This window comes from Gorilla gorilla, chromosome 11 (genome assembly GCF_029281585.2).
Source record: "Gorilla gorilla gorilla isolate KB3781 chromosome 11, NHGRI_mGorGor1-v2.1_pri, whole genome shotgun sequence".
In the NCBI taxonomy this organism is placed as follows: Eukaryota; Metazoa; Chordata; class Mammalia; order Primates; family Hominidae; genus Gorilla; species Gorilla gorilla.
The window spans coordinates 132,301,302-132,320,004 of NC_073235.2; the positions used below are offsets into that span (position 1 = coordinate 132,301,302).

The 18,703-nt window shown below is 40.3% G+C and overlaps 1 protein-coding gene and 1 non-coding gene across 4 annotated transcripts in view; one reads left to right on the forward strand and one right to left on the reverse strand.

The window, feature by feature from the left end:
• Positions 1-18,703, reverse strand: part of DNER (delta/notch like EGF repeat containing) — a 355,847-nt gene that overhangs the window by 237,719 nt on the left and 99,425 nt on the right. Inside the window, exon 1 of one of the 3 annotated variants that reach the window (XM_055380616.1) lies at positions 15,402-15,545. The exons of the other annotated variants lie outside the window; for them this stretch is intronic. Within the exon in view, the coding sequence (XP_055236591.1) occupies positions 15,402-15,419 (18 nt within the window). The 5' untranslated portion in view covers positions 15,420-15,545. Of the gene's footprint in view, positions 1-15,401; positions 15,546-18,703 lie in introns of those variants that run through there. 3 annotated transcript variants of the gene reach the window in all.
• Positions 9,361-9,422, forward strand: LOC115933843 (U7 small nuclear RNA). Its single transcript, XR_004069690.1, has one exon. It is a non-coding gene; the product is annotated as a U7 small nuclear RNA (small nuclear RNA).

An 18,703-nucleotide genomic window follows, 5' to 3' on the forward strand; every position in this document is an offset into this window, starting at 1 on the left:
AGAATGAATGACTGACACGGAAGGCCAGGAGAAACACTCTTAGTGAAGAAGAGAGGACAAAAGCTAAAAATTAAACAGTCAGTTGCATAAATTTGTAAGGGGATTCAAAGCAGTGGATAATGTGATGGAGTGTGTATGCACACACATGCACACACGCATGCACACACACACATATACATGCACACACCTGCACACACACATGCACACGCACACATGTACATGCACACACACATGCACACGCACACATATACATGTACACACATGCACGCACACACAAACGAACACACACACATGCGTGCACACATGCACACACACAGGAGTATGAGGCAGAGAATTAAATGCATTGCAGGGTCATTGGGCCCTTTTTAAAAATAATTTTATCCCAATGCTACTTCCTTGGTGTGTATATTAGTTGTTTCATTAACAATGGCAGCTTTCTGCCATTATTTTCTCTAACTCTTCAGACTAGTTTTATTTTTTGGGAAAGCTATCTGTTTCAATTCATAACAGCATACATAAGATAAGGTGCAATCATTAACTTTTAAGCAAATCATAAATATTTATCATAAGTCCTATGTTTCTGTATACAGTCAAGATTTTTTTAAAGTTCGTATTTGTATTTTATCTCATTAAGGAAAAGGTCCTGTTGCAGAGGTCGCATCTGCTCTTGCGTCCCATTAAATCTGAACTATAAGCAGGTAATAACCAAACTGCCAAAATGCATAATGAGGCAAAATATCAGAATTAATAGACCTAACTTTGGGAATGCATAAAATGTAATACATGATATTTTCCAAGCTATAATTTCTAGATTCTAATGATGGGGAAAAATGATTAAGCCTTTGTAATACCAGCTATAATAAAGAGGAAAGAGAAAGCCCATGGGTTAATGGTCTTCTGCTTACAGTGAACCAACAGGCCCATTTATTAAATGCTGTGTGCTTGCTGCATCAGATCAATTTATCTGCTTAAGTCACATTTTTTCACATCATAGAACTAACCTGAAACTATTTTCCACATTTTATTTTAGACTTTTCACCCGTGTCAAATAATGTCTACTCTAACCAAGAGCAGTTCTGGGGGAATGGACTGAGTAAAATGGGAGGCCAGACCTGAGCGAGGGTGCCAGCCTCTCCTGGGACTTGTGATTCAAAGGCAGTAGCAGTGTGACCCTTTAGCCATGGCCTGTTTTTCTTCCTTAAATTCTCTGCTACCCATGTTTCTGGCAATTCCCATGTCCTCTGCGGCATACAAACAGCAGGATGAAATGCCAACTTTAAAAGGCATGAAAAAGGCCCATTGATAGGGTCATTAGATATAGTAAGTCAAAGCTAATAGGGTTGCTTCGAAGTGTGGACACCTGCATCAGCATTACCTGGATGATGGTGGGGCCTGGGGAGATGCACAGGTGACTAACTTCCCTTCCATACTAGTTTAGAAAATGTACGGGCTTCAGCCCTGCCTCTTCTGTACTTTTACAGACAACTCAATATGGCTACTCAGCAATTCATGTGACATTTATCAAGCACCTAAGATGTGCAAGGCAGGATGCCTATAAGAGGGGTCAGGAAGATGAATAAAGCCTTACCTGGCCCTTGAAAAGCTCACAGTCCAATAGAAGAGTCAGAGACGTTAACTTGGACTTGCCCTGAGCAGTCGGCTCATCAATTGCTTGCCCTGCTGGTATGCATGTCAGCTATTGGGATCCTTTGTTTGATTGAGGTTACCCACCCCAACACCTTTATGTTAAACTACCTTACATTTTTTTAATGCTGAGGGAGAGAATGGATTTGATCAGAGCAAATAGGAAACAAAATTATGAGCAGGTGTTGGGACCAGTCTCTTTTAGAATGATAGTGGCAGCTTTCGGCAAAACAAAGACAGCAATTCTGGATGCCTCCACCAAGAAGAGGTGGTCTGGGAGTTTTCCAATGGGAAATGGAGCCAGCTGAGCAAGCAGCGCCCTGGTGTTGGCCCTGTTCTTCACAGGTGGGTGGGACAAGTTGCTCACCTGCTCTGGACACACACCCCTCATGCATTAAGGGAGGAGCTGGGGTTGCATCTCGAAAGGCCTCCTCCAGCTTGAAGACTTAGGATTCTATTGATAGCCACTAAGCTTGATGGCAGTTTTCAGAAGGTTCAGGGAAGAACCGAGCTGACCAGAGGTCAGCTCCTCCAACATTATACCCAAGCTAAGTGGGCAAAGGCATCCAGAGGGAATGGGACGGTGCTTGAGGAAACCAAATGCAACAAAGCCCCAGAGGAGAACTTACAAATTCTGGGCAGTGGGTGGGGAACCACTGTCATTATATGACCTAGCACGACGCTGGCCACAGAGGGGACACAGGGGACTCGTGATACTTACAGAGAAGTGGAGAAGAAGATAGAGGCAAGGATGGGAAAGAACAGGGGGAATTTGTGTATGGTATTAAGAAGGAAGTAAAGTGGACCATTATGTTAGTAATTTGTCTGAGTGGCAGAATCAATTTTAAAACTTTTAATACAGATTTAAATAGAGATATTAGTATTATAGGAAGAGGGAGTGTCTTATTAAACAAAGAACAAAAACAATAGCCTTAAAGCAGGTTTTCTCAACATTGGTGCTTTTGACACCTTGAATTGGATAATTTTTTTATCATTGGGGGCTCCCCTGTATGTTGTAAGATGTTTAGCAGCATGCTGTGTCCTTACTCACTAAATGCCAGTAGAATCCCTCCTTCCAAGTTATGCCAACCAAAAACATTGCTAACATCCCCTGGGGAAAGATCATCTCTGATTGAGACCACTGCCTTAAGGGAACAGTGCATTTCACTCCATCAAAATTATTTTTAATCATTGCAACTCCATGAGTAAATTTAAAATGCAACACTATCATGAAGGAAGAAATGTACAACATACTATAAAGGACTAAATCCCTTATTATAGAAAGAATTTTTAGGATAAATACAAGATAAATGCCTCAGCAAAAAGGGCAAAGAAATAAGCAATCTACAAAATAAACAGTCTACAGAATCATGCCATTTTACACAATCTTAAACACAAATAAAATGTTATGTATTTATTTGTATGTATATTTACTGGAGGATGCAAAGGAGGGAGGGAGGAAAACAGAAAAGGAAAGAATGAAGAAGGGAAGCAGGTAACTAGAATGGACCATTGTCTTAGTGATTTGTCTAAGCAGCAGCATCAATCAGGGAACTTTTAAAACACAGATTCCCCAGCTCCAGGCCGTTCATCAGAAACTCTAAAGGTGAAGCCTAGAAACCTGTATCTTTCAACATTTCCCAGATGATTCTGATGCACCTGGCCCCAAAACCAAAATTTAGAAATTGTTAGTACAAACTAGAGGTTGGCAAATTACAACCACAGGCCAAATCTGGTTTGTTTTTGTAAATAAAGCTTTATTGGAATACAACCACAGCCACCTGTTTATGTGCTGACTGCTTTTGCAATACACCAGCAGTTGAGTAGTGACAACTGAAAGCGCCTGGCCCACAAAGCCTATATTTGTTATCTGGCCCTTTAGTTTGCCAGTCCCTGATCTAGACAGTACAGACTTTGGGGTTCACAAAAGAGGGAAAACAGGTAGGTGGGGGTCACCTGGAAAGACTTCAAAAAAGAAAACTATCTTGAACGGGGCCCTACAAGTTTGATAGCAATAACATCTATTTTCTCCCCCCATGCAACTCCCTAATTGGACTGGTGTGCACCAAGTGATTAAATAACAGAAGAACCTTTGGCAAAACAACTTAAAGGACCAGATATTCTTTTAGTCATAATTATGTGCAGGAAGGTTGCAGAATAAATCTTGGTACTATGAAAAGAATGCTCATCTAGATAGTCCACCTTGAAGCAAGAACACAATGAAGGGTCATACCCCTACCTTTCCTTCACTAGAAGAAATATGGAAATTCTCCCTCTACCTTTCCATCCATCAGCTGAACTAAATGGAGATGAATGATGAGCAACCCATGCCAAGGCTAAATATAGAACTAGGTGGACCCATGGAAGACGATGGGTGGGGAAAGGTCACACAGACTAAGGGGATATTGAAATAGCAGGAGAGTGTCTGTGTCTGCCAATTGGAGAGGGGGACTACAGCAAAGATGACTCCAGAATTTATAGCTTAGGGTTACTGGAGAAATTAGAATGAACAATTGCCACCTGGAGGTACCGTGATACCAGTCTCATTTGCAGGTGATTTTGGACAAGGCAAGAAAGCTTCCTGGGGCTCAGCATGCTCAACTGTAAAAGGAAGGGATGGGACTAGAACATTCTAAAGGCCTTTAAGTTCTTAATATTGTGTTTCTATGTCCAAAACAGGAATTGCAGTGGTTGTAAATGTCATCTTCCTTCTGAAACACAAATGAACAATGTTGGGGTCCAACTGTCACAGTATTTTTGTCTCAAAAAGAAATTTTTCCCACCTTCTTCAATAAGGATTTCAACTATATTCCAACACCAACTGCTTACTCACCAGGAATAAAGATATAAAAAAAAAATCACTATAGTGCTTATGCCAGTAGTAGACTCAGCCAAGAAATGCATCCCAAGATTTTTTTTCCAAATCCAAATAATAAAAATGCTCATTCACTTTACTGAATCAAGAACTATATGTCTTAGTGAAATACACATTCCATGTTTTGATAGGTCTTCACTTCTGTATTAGAAACTCTACATCAATTCAAAAAATTATTCCAAGATGAATTTGGTCAGTCCATTATTCCCTCAATTCTGAGTCAGCTTTCTTGAAAGCAGCTTGTCCTGATTTTTGTATGTGAGTTGAGTCACATTTGTAAGTAGGCTAAAAGGAAATTATAAGCAGAATTGAAACACGTGGCTATAAAATGAATCCATTAAAAATAAACTCTTACATATTGTTTCCCTACTTTTTCATGCTGTCTCTTTAAAACATACTGCATTTGGAAATTACCTTGAAATCTCAAGGTAATTGCTTTAGTCTGATTAACACATAGTGATAAGTCATAGTGATGAATCTATAAGCCCTGCTCAGCTGCAGATATATCAAGAATTAAACGAATTGTTCTTCAAAAACCTGATCTTCCCTTTGTCCCTTGGTTTCCATATTTAACTAAGTCCTAAGAGATAGCACTCAATTGCACTTACTGACATAGGCACACCAGCCTCAAATGAAATGTTTTTTTTTTTTTTACTTTTAATCATTCAAAGACCAATTTCTTGAATAAAAAAGTTGCAGAACAATTCCAGTGCATACATTTTTGTTTCGCCTCTCATCAGAGACACTCATACATCCTATCAAACTTTTTTACAAAACCACAATGCCATCAATACAGGAAATATGTCGACTTCTGCCTCTTTCGTACTCAGGAAAAGAAGCCTGCAAGCAAATTGGGAATTAAATTTCCTGTGAAGATTGTATGATCATCTCAACCAATGCAGAACAAACTCTTATTAAATTTAACATCTAGGTAGAGTGAAGACTTTTAGCAAACTAGGAATAGAAGGAAATTTCTTTTATCTGATAAAGAGTATCTACAAAAAACCTTCAGCAAATATAATACTTATTGGTGAAAGGTAGAACAGTTTCTCTCTGAAATTGGGAAGAAAGCAAGGATGTTTGCTAATACCACTTCCATTGAGCACCGCACTAAAGGTCCTACACAGTGCAATGAGGCAAAAATAAAAAGAAAGTATAAGGATCCACTAAGAAAATAAGCTGTCAATTACAGACTATATGATTATTCATGCAGATAAATTATTAAAATATGGAACTTCAGCAAGTTTGCTGCATGCAAGATCAAAATTTACCAAAAAATAAAAATATTTTGCATCTCCATGTATCAGCAGCAAACTAAAGATACTTTTCTCAAAGGTACAGTTTATAATAGATGAAAAAAATTAAATTCCTAGTAATAAATCAAGTGTTAAAAATGCATGATCTCAATGAAGATAATTGTAAAGGGGGAATATTCCAGTCATGAATTAGAAAACTTGATATTAGAAAGACTCAAATTTTTCTTAACCTACAAGATTCAATGCTGCTGCAACAGAAATCACAACATTTGTGTGCTTCTGTAAAATGGCCCACGATAGCACAGACACGCTTGAATAAGAACAATGTGGGAGGGCTTGCTCTATTAGAAAGCAGGAATTTTAAAGCTATGGTAATTAGGATAGCATGACATTGGCAGAAAGATGAACAAATAGACCAATGGAACAGAGACAAGAAACAGAAAGGATCACACAGGGACACTTGACTTCTAGAATAGAGTCTTTTCAATAAACTGATATCCAATGAGAAAAAAATGAAGATTTTTCCCTCTCTCAAGCCATATGCAAAAATAAACACCAATTGGATTCTAGATCCAATTGAAAGGTAAAAAATTAAACTTCAAAAAGATAATAGAAGAGAATATCTGTATAACCTTATAGTAAACAAATATTTAATAAACAGAACACAAAGAGTACTAACTATAAGAATATTAATGTTAAATGACGAGTTAATGGGTGCAGCACACCAACATGGCACATGTATACATATGTAACAAACCTGCATGTTGTGCACATGTACCCTAAAACTTAAAGTATAATAAAAACAAAAAAGAATATTAATGAGCTGGATGACAACAGTTATAGTATACTGATAAAATATACTATACAGCCATGAAAAAGAAAGAACTATAGCCTTATACAACAAATAGAACAAATTCCCCAAACACAATGTTTTTTCCACTTGTGTAAAGATTGTAAACAGCAAAAGTGACCCATGCTTGAAGTCAGAAGAGTGATTAGCTTTGCAGAGCTGGGAGAGGTGGGGACGAGGAAGCTGCTGGAGGGCAACATTGTCAACCTTGATCTGAGTGGTGGTTACACAGGTGTTCATTTTATGATAATACATTGAGCTGTACATATTTTGGGGGGGGTGCTTTTCTGTATATATTTTGTACTTTGCAATTTTGGAAAATTGTTTTTAAAACACCTACCATGTAGACATATCTGACATACTCTTTGTTCCTTGGTTGTCATATTTAAGAAACATGATGAAACTAACTTGCCTCTACCCAAAAGTAACCATAAGGTTCCTTCCTGATTTTCCTCCCAGGTAAGAATGGCACACAGATTCCAGAGTGACTCTCCCTCTAGCACAGCGGCCACATGAAGCCACAGGGACCAGGAGAGCCAGCAGAAGCCAAAATCCAGCAGCCTCTGTGTCCTCCTAATGACTTTGACCTTCCTCCTAGAAGACACAGAAAGCCAATGAAACATGCCAAACAGGGGTGGAAACTCAAGTCAGAGTAGCACTTTGAAAAGAACTTTTCACTTTTGTTGGGGACTCCAAAGACAGGGACTCCAAACATTTTAAATGTTCTCATTTCTTTATTTTTCAAATAGGACAAATGACATGCTCTTTATTTTTAAAGAATAAATAACAAATGACACCAATGTGGGGTAGCAGGGAGTTGGAAAACCAGGCACATAGTAGGCTCTCAAAAAATATTTCTTGTCTGAAACAAAGAAGAGACCCCATTGCTTTCTAAATCATTCTTTATTCAGAGTATTCCCTACCAGGAAGAGTGTTCTTCTGTATCTGTTAGGCTCGGTGCCCTGGGATCCTTAAGAGAAGTTGGAGAGAGAAATCTATGAGTGCCTGTGAAACCAGGTGCAAGAGCAGAAAAATCAGGGTCACCTTGTTTAGTAAAAGTCGGGGGAGGCTTTGGGTTGAGCCGTCAAGTGCCAAGGGTTCTTGTGTACCTGCCTGGCCTCTTGACTACTTTGATGTGTGTTTTTCTCTCTGCAGGCACACAAAATTCCCTCTGCTCTCTTTTCAGCTTTTCTAACCTTACTTGGAAACAGCTGCTCTAATTTTAATACCCATCTGCTCCCGGGAATAGGACAAAAATCAGTGGCTCTGCAGATAAATCTAAAGTCTTCGGGTATCCAACTTCATTTATCTGGAGATAAGCCTTCTATATACAGCAGGCTTCATATAGACAGCTACACTAAGAACAAAACTAAAAAGGAAAATGAGTAAAAATTCAAGCAAAAGAGCAGGTGGCCCTAGATATCCAGTACCAATTGTTTTAAAATCAACAAGAGCCAAAGACCCACAAATTGCACATGTTCAGATTGTCTCATTGCAAGATTAAAAAGAGGATCTTTGATTGGCTAGCAAATCTGCTCAAAGGCCAGGGTTGTTTTATTTTTTTTTTCCATGAGGAAGCTGAGAGGACCTTTGTAGTTATGAAAGACAAAAGAAACAAAAGAAAAAAATGATAACAGAACAAAAAACAGGGCTGAAAGTGGAAGAGGTCACCCGTAAAAGCCCTACCAACTAGAAACAGTCATGGATTGTGAAGCAGAGAAACAAGGATGGTCACAACAGAGACGGGAGTTTCTGCAGCCTAGGAGTTCAGACAGGAAGCAAAGGGATGAGGGCAGAAACCCACCACCACCTTAATTCTGCAGCTCTGTGGACACTATATATAAGCTATACAGGGAAGCAGAAGAAACCTGTATAATTGTATCTAATGAAGCAGTATGGCAAAGGTACTGCAACTTTGAAGACACTCTACAGTACTGATCATTCAAATTATCTCTTCAATGCAAATATTTAGCATTTAAAATTAAGGCATAACATTAGAAGGCTAGAAGAACCCACTGGGAAAACTGTCAGAAAACTATATCCATAATGGCTTTTCAAGCTAACAATTTTTGAACACAGAGCATCCTCTGAACTGTTTTAGAATGTTGATGAAATCAATCCCATTTAACAATGCTTGCCATGTTGAACTATGTGAATTGTTAGTGTATAAAGAGTATAGACACCATACCAGCCTGGGCAACATGGCGAAACCTCATCTCTACAAAAAAAAAATGCAAAAACTAGCTGGGCATGGTGGCACACACCTGCAGTCCCAGCTACTTGAGGGGCTGAGGAGGGAGGATTGCTTGAACCTAGGAGGCGGAGGTTGCAGTGAGCCAAGATAGCACCACTGCACTCCAGCCTGGGTGACGGAGCAAGACCCTGTCTCAAAAACAAAGATCATAGACACGTGACTTATCTTGCATATGCAAATGCCATAGGCATCCATACAACAGAAACTTCGATGGAAAATTTCACCATTCGAGATTTTAATTGAACTGATGGCCAGGCCCTTCTCCAGTGAAAAAAAAATTAGATAAAATTAAAAATGCTTTCATTTGGAGGTAAGCTTTAAAAAGGGGTGGAAGAAAAGGGGGATCCTCAAGTTTCAGGAATGATTAGAAAATTCACAACCAGAGAACTTAGCACATGATGACACTGCATTGACCACACAGCCTACAGAGCTGGAAATAAGACCTACAGTTCTGGGAATTGGGGTTCTAAAAATCACATGGGAGTGTTCCAGCTCTTTTAGAATCTGTCTAGCAAGCTTTCTGGTCTTTACAGGAAGGCCCCCCTCACACACACACACACACACATACTCAAATGGGGCCTTGAGCACAGGAAAGGAGAGGCAACTATAACTGAGCCCACAAATGAAGCCTCTTAGAGCCTCCTGTCTGTTTAGAGAGAGCAGAAGGGACACTAGAGAAATCCACCAGCAGGCCCGAGGCAACAGCAGAAAAACTGACATCTCTACAGTCTTTGGATTAAAAAAAAAATAAAATTCCCATGAATAATTAAAACCTCCCATATGAACGTCCCCTGTGATTAACAACATCTCCTTCATGTGGACATCCTAAGCCAAAAATTAACATTAAAAAAGTGTTTAGGGCCAGGCGCAGTGGCTCACATCTGTAATCCCAGCACTTTGGGAGGCCAAGGCAGGAGGATCACTGGAGGTCAAGAGTTCAAAACCAGACTGACCAACATGGTGAAACCCTGTCTCGATTAAAGATGCAAAAATTAGCTGGGCGTGGTGGTGCGCTCCTGTAATCCCAGCTACTCGGGAGGCTGAGGCAGGAGAATCGCTTGAACCCAGGAGGCGGAGGTTGCGGTGAGCCGAGATGGTGCTATTTGCACTCCATCCTGGGCAACGAGAGCAAAACTCCATCTCAAACAGCAACAACAACAACAACAACAACAACAACGTGTTTAGGATCAGTACAGAAGTGGAGTGACACTTTTCACAATACACGACACATGGGACTCACACACATGCCTGTGTACACACAGACTCTTATCAAATCAGCGCACAGTAAAAAATTACGAACCGTACAAGGAAATAAGCCACCATCAGCGCTTGGAACTGTGGATAAACGGTCAACAAAACCTTTTCCACTCCTGCATGAATATATATTTATGCATTTTAAGATGAAATATGATGCTTAAAGTAGATCTAAAACTTTTTTTAATTCCTCACAACTTCTTTAATTAACTGACCTGATTAAACTGTCCTGATATCTTTGATAAGAAGACTTCTACTAAAGACATTAATAGCTAAGATTTCTGAGTGCTTATGCTATATCTGGCATGGTTCTCGACGTGCTCCCTATATTAATCCACTTAATCTTCACTATCACCCTGTGAGGCAGGTACTGTTATCTGCATATTATCTCTGAGGCTCAGAAACTAACTTGTTCACGGTCCTTCAGCTAGTAATATAATGAGAATACTAATCCAGGTAGAACAGTACAATTCCAATCAAAATCCCATGCTTCTTTTTTGTTTTCTGACTTATCAAATTGATCCAAACACAAATGAGAGATGAAAGGACCAAATATTTTCAAGATAATTTGAAGAAGAATAAAGACACATGCTTTATTCCCCCCAGAAATAAAAATTTATTATAAATCTATAACTACATTGAACAATGTTTCAGATGAGAGAGCACAGAGATTTGCCATGTAGAGAAACTTAGAATATAACAGGGAAGGCATTAACAATTAGTGTAGGAAGGATGGGCGCGATAGCTCACACCTGTAATCCCAGCACTTTGGGAGGCCGAGGTGGTCGAATCTCTTGGGCCCAGGAGTTCAAGACCAGCCAGGCCAACATGATGAAACCCCACCTCTACTAAAAATACAAAATTAACCGGGCATGGTGGTACATGTACGTAATCCCAGCTACTCGGGAGGCTGAGGCACAAGAATCGCTTGAACCCAGGAGGCAGAGTTTGCAGTGAGCCAAGATCATACCACTCCATTCCAGCCTGGGTGACAGAGCGAAACTCTGTCTCAAAAAAAAAAAAAAAAAGTAGTGTAGGAAAGATCAACTTTTTAGTAAGTGATACTTGAATAATTGCTAATTGCTGACCCCTGGGACTGACATAAATATCTAACTTATACCATACATCTACACACACAATGAATTCCAGATGGATTTTGTAGGACAATGTTAAAAATACAACCTCAAAACTTTTAAATCAGGAGTTGACAAATTACAGCTCACAGACCAAATGTGGCCCATCACCCAATTTTAATAAATCAAGTTTTATTGGAGCACAGTCACACCCGTCAGTGTGTCCATTGTCCAAAGCTGCTTTCCCACAGTTGAGTAGTTGCAACAGACACGTGACCCACAATGCCTAAACTATTTACTCTCTGGCTCTTTGCTGAAAGTTTGCTCATTCTTGCTTTAAATGAAAATATAGGACAATATCTTTATGACATCAAGATAGAAAAGAATCTCTTAAATAAGACTCATAAAAGGTGAATAAATTAAACCGCATGAAAATTTAAATGAACTAGAGCTATATCTGAAAGCCACAGACAAATCGCAGAAACACCATAGTGAGTGGGAAAAAAGCAAGTTGTGAAAGGATCCTGCAGTGTCATACATCTGTGCACATTTTATGCCTATATTGTAAAAATATTTTAAGAGATGAAAGCTTACAACCCAACTTGGAAGAATCATTGTTTCTGGGTAGAGAGGGAGGGAAGTGGGTTGGGGAGGAGTAGGGTAGTGGCAGTGAGGGCGGCGGGCTTTAACTGTATTTGCCTGTTTTATTTATTTTTTTTTAATAATTGGAAACCAATATGGCAGAATGATGTTTGTTGAATCTCAGTGGCAGATGCTAATTATACTATTCTCCGTTCTTTCTTGTAGGTTTAAAATAGTTCATAATAAAGATTTCAATTAAAAATGTGATCTTGGTCGGGCATAGTGGCTCACGCCTGTAATTGCAGCACTTTGGGAGGCCAAGGCAGGTGGATCACTTGAGGTCAGGAGTTCAAGACCAGCCTGGCCAACATGGTGAAACCCCATCTCTACTAAGAATACAAAAATTAGCCAGGCGTGGTGGTGAGCACCTGTAATCTCAGCTACTTGGGAGGCTGAGGCAGGAGAATCACGTGAACCCAGGAGGCAGAGGTTGCAGTGAGCTAAGATCACGCCACTGCACTCCAGCTTGGGCAACAAGAGTGAAACTCTCTCTCAAAAATAAATAAATAAAAATGTGATCTTCATCATTCAAGCACCTTCTCTGTTCCAGGCATTTCTGTAGCCCAGGGGCTGGCAAATTCTGACCCACAGGCCAAATCTGACCTGCAACCTGTGTCTGTACAGCCTATGAGGCAAGAGTGATTTTTATGCTTTTTAAAGGTTGGAAAAATCAAAAGAAGGTTAATATTCCAAATAATCATGTAAATGTTCGATAAGATTCAAGTGTCAGTGCCCATCAATAAAGCTTTATTGAAACACAACCACACTCATTCGTTTTACATATTATCTGGCTGCCTTCACATGGCAACGGCACAGGTGAACAGTTGCCACAGAGACCTTGTAGCTCACAACGCTGAAAATATTAACTATCCGTCCTTTACAGAAAAAGTTTGCTAACCCCTGCACTAGGCCCTGAATACATGCAAAGCCTCTGTTCCTAACGTGCTGGTGGAGGGACACAATGACAAACACCATAGACACAGCAGCAGTGTCACACATTGTTGCTTATGTGTATGACCCAATGCAGGAAAAGGCAAGGACGATTTTCTTCCGTGGATTGTACATTCTACTTTTTATAGCTTCAATAAAAATGGCTAAATAATTGTGGAGCTCTCCCAATGAGGCAGGAGTAATGTCTGGATTGTAATATTTTTACTATCTTCTTCTTCCCAGAATTATATCACTGACTCAGCCCATTGGCTAGAAATATTCAGAATGTGAAATTTTATCACATAAAAGTTTTTGTCATGAGAAAAATCAATCCATCCTGCAAAAAATATAATAGGAATTTAAATAACAGCATAACTTTGCAGATGATTATTTTAATGTCATTTGTGTTTTAAGTTCTGTTTGATGTAAAATATTAACATTGTGCCCTGGTACCATTTGTTTTGACGATAGAAGGTTTTCAGACTTTGGAATAAGCCATGCCCAATAAACCTAAGCACAAGTTCTGAAAATAAACAGGAAGGATGAGTGTCCTTTATCAATGAAGAGAGCAAATGACACAGAAAAGGGAGCATTTGTGGCCCACTGTGTCGTGCTGCAGAAATCACAGGAAACACTCTAAACGGCCTCACAGCCCATGGACACGGTAGAAGAGAACGGTTTCCTGGAAAGTAGTAAGTTCACTTAGAAGAATGTTATTCAGAAAGCAACTGTTCCACATTCTTAACTGAGACCCGCATTCAGATGGCCAGTTCTAACCAGCAGGGAGCCTGCAGCTGACGTTCATGAGGATGGCTCAGGGTCATGGGAACACCATCATTGGGTTTGCATTTGCTCCATTTGGCAATGCACAGAAATGTATCATTTCCTCAACCGCCGACAGTGTACTGGAAGATCAGTCACCAGGACTGGGTTCCAGGCTGCAGTCCTTTCGTGATACTTATGCATCTTAGAGAACCATAAGAGCAGCTTCCAAGTCTGTCAAATGCCAATACGGCAATGTGTACGCTGCTTATATCCACAGTTCCCAAACTGTGTGCCAAAGTGCTATGGGGTGCTAAGCTGAAGGCACAAGGCACCACAGATTATATTTTTTAAATTTTCAAGAGAAACACAGGATCTACAACTTCTGTCAGATATTTCACAAACTACTAGCTAGAAGTAGTTCATTGTTTCAACATTAGATCCTGTTACATTTTGATGATACCATATCTTACCAAAGCTGGGTTTTTCAGCAATTACTGGGATAAAAAAAGCAAACACTCCCTGAAAGTCGATGTGAACAGGAAATGAGGTGATCAAGTGAGCAGCTGTATAGTGCCCCACAGGCACATAGTCCCAGCAGTATGTAACTGCGATTACTGAAGAATAAAGTAAATGTATTTTTTTCTTTCAATTTATGTGTTATTTTTTTCAAACAGCTACGAAGTCGTTTGCACATAAGTTGTTGGGATCCAACTACTTAATAAAAAGAACCATTAGCAATGCCTTTTGGCCTGAAGCACTACAAAAAATTTACTGAGATGCTAAGGCCACCCGGAACCAAGAAAGTTTGGGAATCCCTGGCTTACATGAAAACAGTTGTTGTGACACAACACATTAAAAGTTCTTCATCAAATGGGTCACTTTATAAATTACATAAGAAGTAAATTTACGAAGTTCTGCCACTTAACAATTGTAGAAAGCTCAATAATCAGTCCTTGGTTCCTTCTAAAAGAACCAAATAGCTGGAATTCCAGGAGACCAGTAGGCAGACCACAGACGGAACAGGCTTATCGGCAAATTGATTGAAATCAACTAGGTTGGCAAAGCATGCAACTGACACAGCTCTGAAAGATCCCCCAACCACTCCGACCTTGTGAGGTTTCACCTTCGCTTTACAGAGAAGGAAACCAAAGTCCTACGGGGTTACATACAGGTTTAGGGTCCCTAAGTGACAGAGCAGAACTCCAGCCCAGTTCTTTGAAACTGGCTCCACCAGCCCTTCCTCTAAGACGTACTGACAGGAAATCATAAATAACCACCTTGAAACCTTCGTCACACAGTGTCGGTGGGATGTTACACCGTCTCCATGACCACTCAGTCCTGAGTCTCTTTGAAGCCCTTTTCTTCGATACGCAGGTAAGGAGTGCGAAGCTTTTGCATTGGTAGCCTGTCACTTTTTGTTATTCTATTGTTCCTGTGTTTTAGCAGCTGATCAATCACAGCGTGGATTAAGGCATTAGTTGCAAACTGAAGTCAACCCTACCCTGGAGTCGAGCGCTACTACAGTCAAATCCCAGCACGGCCACATAATACCTCTTAGTCCTTAAGGAGTTAAAGTAACTTCTCAACTCCTCACTTTTTGAATATTTGAAATGGGGATAGTACTTTCTTTGAGGGACTGCTGAGGACTATCAGAGAAAATCTAGGACTTGGGTACAAAACTCTAATCGGTGGAATTGGGATCTCTGGTCACCCACATAAATATCAACTGACCAGGCCAGAAAGGCTTCAACTGAGTCCACTATTGGGGATCAGACATTATGGGCATTCTGGATACACTGGGGAACCCTGGTGGAAGCCTGACTGTTAAAAGGACAAAACATCCCAGAGAGAGATTTACCGTAAAGGGGGAAAGCATCTGGTAGAGCCAGCCACGGCCAGTTAAGATGCCTCAGGTGAGGGAGAACAGCTCTGGGTCCAAAACTTCCACTGGTATCAGACTTAGACTGGCCCAGCTGTGCGTGAGAGCTGTCCACAAAGAGAGCTGTCCCTCGGAAGGTTGCAGCTCCATGATTCCAGAAGCCTCGCTGCGGACACAAAGCTGGGTGGAACATGCTGGGCTCACTGTTTTTTGCACTTTGCCAGAATGGCCTGGAGTTACCAGGCTATTTGGCCCAGGTTTCGCTTTGACCAATAGTAGGCACAATGAGCTCCAAACTGGTTATCTCTGGTCTTCTGACCTAACATCTAGAGTCTGTGATAATTTTATGAAGGACTCAGTTATCTACTTTCCCTATCGCAACTACACACACAGGGAGAGAGAACTGGATGAACTAATAAGAAATCTTAAAGTGACAAGTTCTATTACTATGTGGTAGAAAGCAAGAACTTATTCCAATATACAAAACTATTTTGGACCAAAATATGTATTTGCATATTTCAGGCAAATGTACAAGTGACTTGCTAAAATAAAACAATAGCTTATCTCTAGTTAAAATTCAATCGCACTTGCATCCTCATTAAAACATTTGCATTGTAAAATGTCCAACATGAGATACTGTTATCAGTATCTCTATTGTGCCCAGCTCTTCAGGGAAGATTTTCAGCAAACAGCCATTAAAAATCTAATTTCGCTGAATAGAATATAGATTAACGGCCAGTTCATTCTATAAATATTGCTTCTAAAATCAGAAGTTTTGCTGGTAACAGAAAAAAATAAAATCCAAACAGCAGTACCAATTACTACAGCAGCATTTTTAGTAGTTCGGCAATCAGTATGAACCATTGTAAAAAGCAAAATCAAGCATTCAAGCATGTGGCTGCCAAAGAGCCAGATCACCTGAATTACAGTCACAGCAAATTTAATTTATGAACAATAACACACTCAATACATTGTGTAGAAAATAAAATTCATGACAAATTTTCATATAACTGAGCAGTGCTATAAGCGTTGAAAATAGGATTTCCAAAACTAAAAATAACCCTGTAAGGCAAATATTACCAACTCCATTTCAGAGGTGAGACATCTAAGACTTAGAAAAGTTCACAAACCACAAACATAATATATGGCGCAGGGAAGAGTCAATGCCAGATTGTTTTTACTATACATTTCCAAAAAAAAAAATTAAGAGCTAAGTTTCCTGGGTATTTTTTTTTCTTTTAATCATTTACTTTAAAGGAAAGACAGTTTGAGCTGGGTGAATCTTAGCATACATTCAGAAACAAGTAACTACATAGAGTATCAAGCCCCCAAATCATTAGTCTTTGTTTCAGCCACCCTTCATAACTGTTGAGCTTTAAATTCCTTTTTTTTTTTTTAAACCATCATTCTCAGCAAACTATCACAAGGACAAAAAAGTAAACACCGCATGTTCTCACTCATAGATGGGAATTGAAGAATGAGAACACATGGACACAGGAAGGGGAATATCACACTCCGGGGCCTGTTGTGGGGTGGGGGGAGGGGGCAGGGATAGCATTAGGAGATAAACCTAACGTTAAATGACGAGTTAATGGGTGCAGCACACCAACATGGCACATGTATACATATGTAACAAACCTGCACATTGTGCACATGTACCCTAAAACTTAAAGTGTAATAATAATAAAAAAATTAAAATAATAATAAAAATAAAAATACAATAAAAAATAAAAAAAAATAAATTCCTAATCATGCGTGCTAATTGAAGGACACCATGGCACAGACAAGCAAGTTAGGAGTAAGGCAAAGGTAGTTTTGTTTGGCACTGAGCAGAGTTTGAGATTTAAATCTGAAGATAAGCATCTAAAAATTCAAGATCCATCAGAAAAAAACATGAAACACAAAAAGATGGAATGTTCGTTTCTCAAGTCACCCAGCCTTTCTGAAGTCCTCTACCGTTGGGAACAAGTGAGAGTAGCTCCAAGCCCAGTCTCCTGGCCTTAACTCCATCCTCCTTCCCACCCTGTTTCTGGACTCTCCTACAGGACGTTTTTATGAACAGGGTCATAATTTCCTGGGCCAGGGAGGTAGCTCTGTATGCCCCAAAGACTTTCTTGCAGTTTTTTCTGGAGCTAGACAGGGTTGTCTTGAGGCTACAGAATGAGGCAAAGAACAGAGCTATGAACCCGGGCATGAGAGACTGGGCTCCAGCCCTGCCTCCTCTGCAGACTGGACAGTGACTCTGAATTGCATCTTCCTCATATAAAATCTAAAAGATCAGTGCCCACTTTCCTCGTGGCTGATTAGAGAAATCAAAAGTACAGTGCAACATGATCTTAGGTGATTATTTTAAAGTTGTATTAATATTTACCTCCCATTTTCCAAGATACAGTCACTTGAGGTCTAACATTCTGTATGTATAGTTGCTTTTATTTGCTAGGATTAGGAACTAATCTACAAAGACTTTATCTACTAGGATTAGCAGTAACATTTATCACCAAAGTTTCATTCTTAGAAGGGTAAATGGGAATTTACAATAACGACAGAGTCAAGGCAGGACAGTTGGTGACACCTCCCCACCCCCACTTGGTGATGCATTTTTCAAGTCGTCCAAAGGGTTTAGAATTGTTCTGTAGAGGCCGGGCATGGTGGCTCATACCTGTAATCCCAGCACTTTGGGAGGCCGAGGCAGGCGGATCGCCTGAGGTCAGGAGTTTGAGACCAGCCTGACCAACATGGAGAAACCCCATGTCTACTAAAAATACAAAATTAGCCAGGCGTGGTGGCACATGCCTGTAATCCCAGCTACTCAGGAAGCTGAGGCAGAAGAATCGTTTGAACCTTGGAGGCGGAGGTTGTGGTGAGCCAAGACTGCACCGTTGCATTCCAGCCTGAGCCACAAGAGCAAAACTCCGTCTTAAAAAAAAAAAAAAAAAAAAAAAAAAGGCCGGGCGCGGTGGTTCACGCCTGTAATCCCAGCACTTTGGGAGGCCGAGGCGGGCGGATCACGAGGTCAGGAGATCGAGACCATCCTGGCTAACATGGTGAAACCCTGTCTCTACTAAAAATACAAAAAAAATTAGCCAGAAGTGGTGGTGGGCACCTGTAGCCCCAGCTACTCGGGAGGCTGAGGCAGGAGAATGGTGTGAACCCGGGAGGCAGAGCTTGCAGTGAGCGGAGACCGCGCCACTGCACTCCAGCCTGGGCAACAGAGCGAGACTCTGTCTCAAACAAAAAAAAAGAATTGTTTTGTAGAGGACAAAGTGTCACATTTCTGTGGT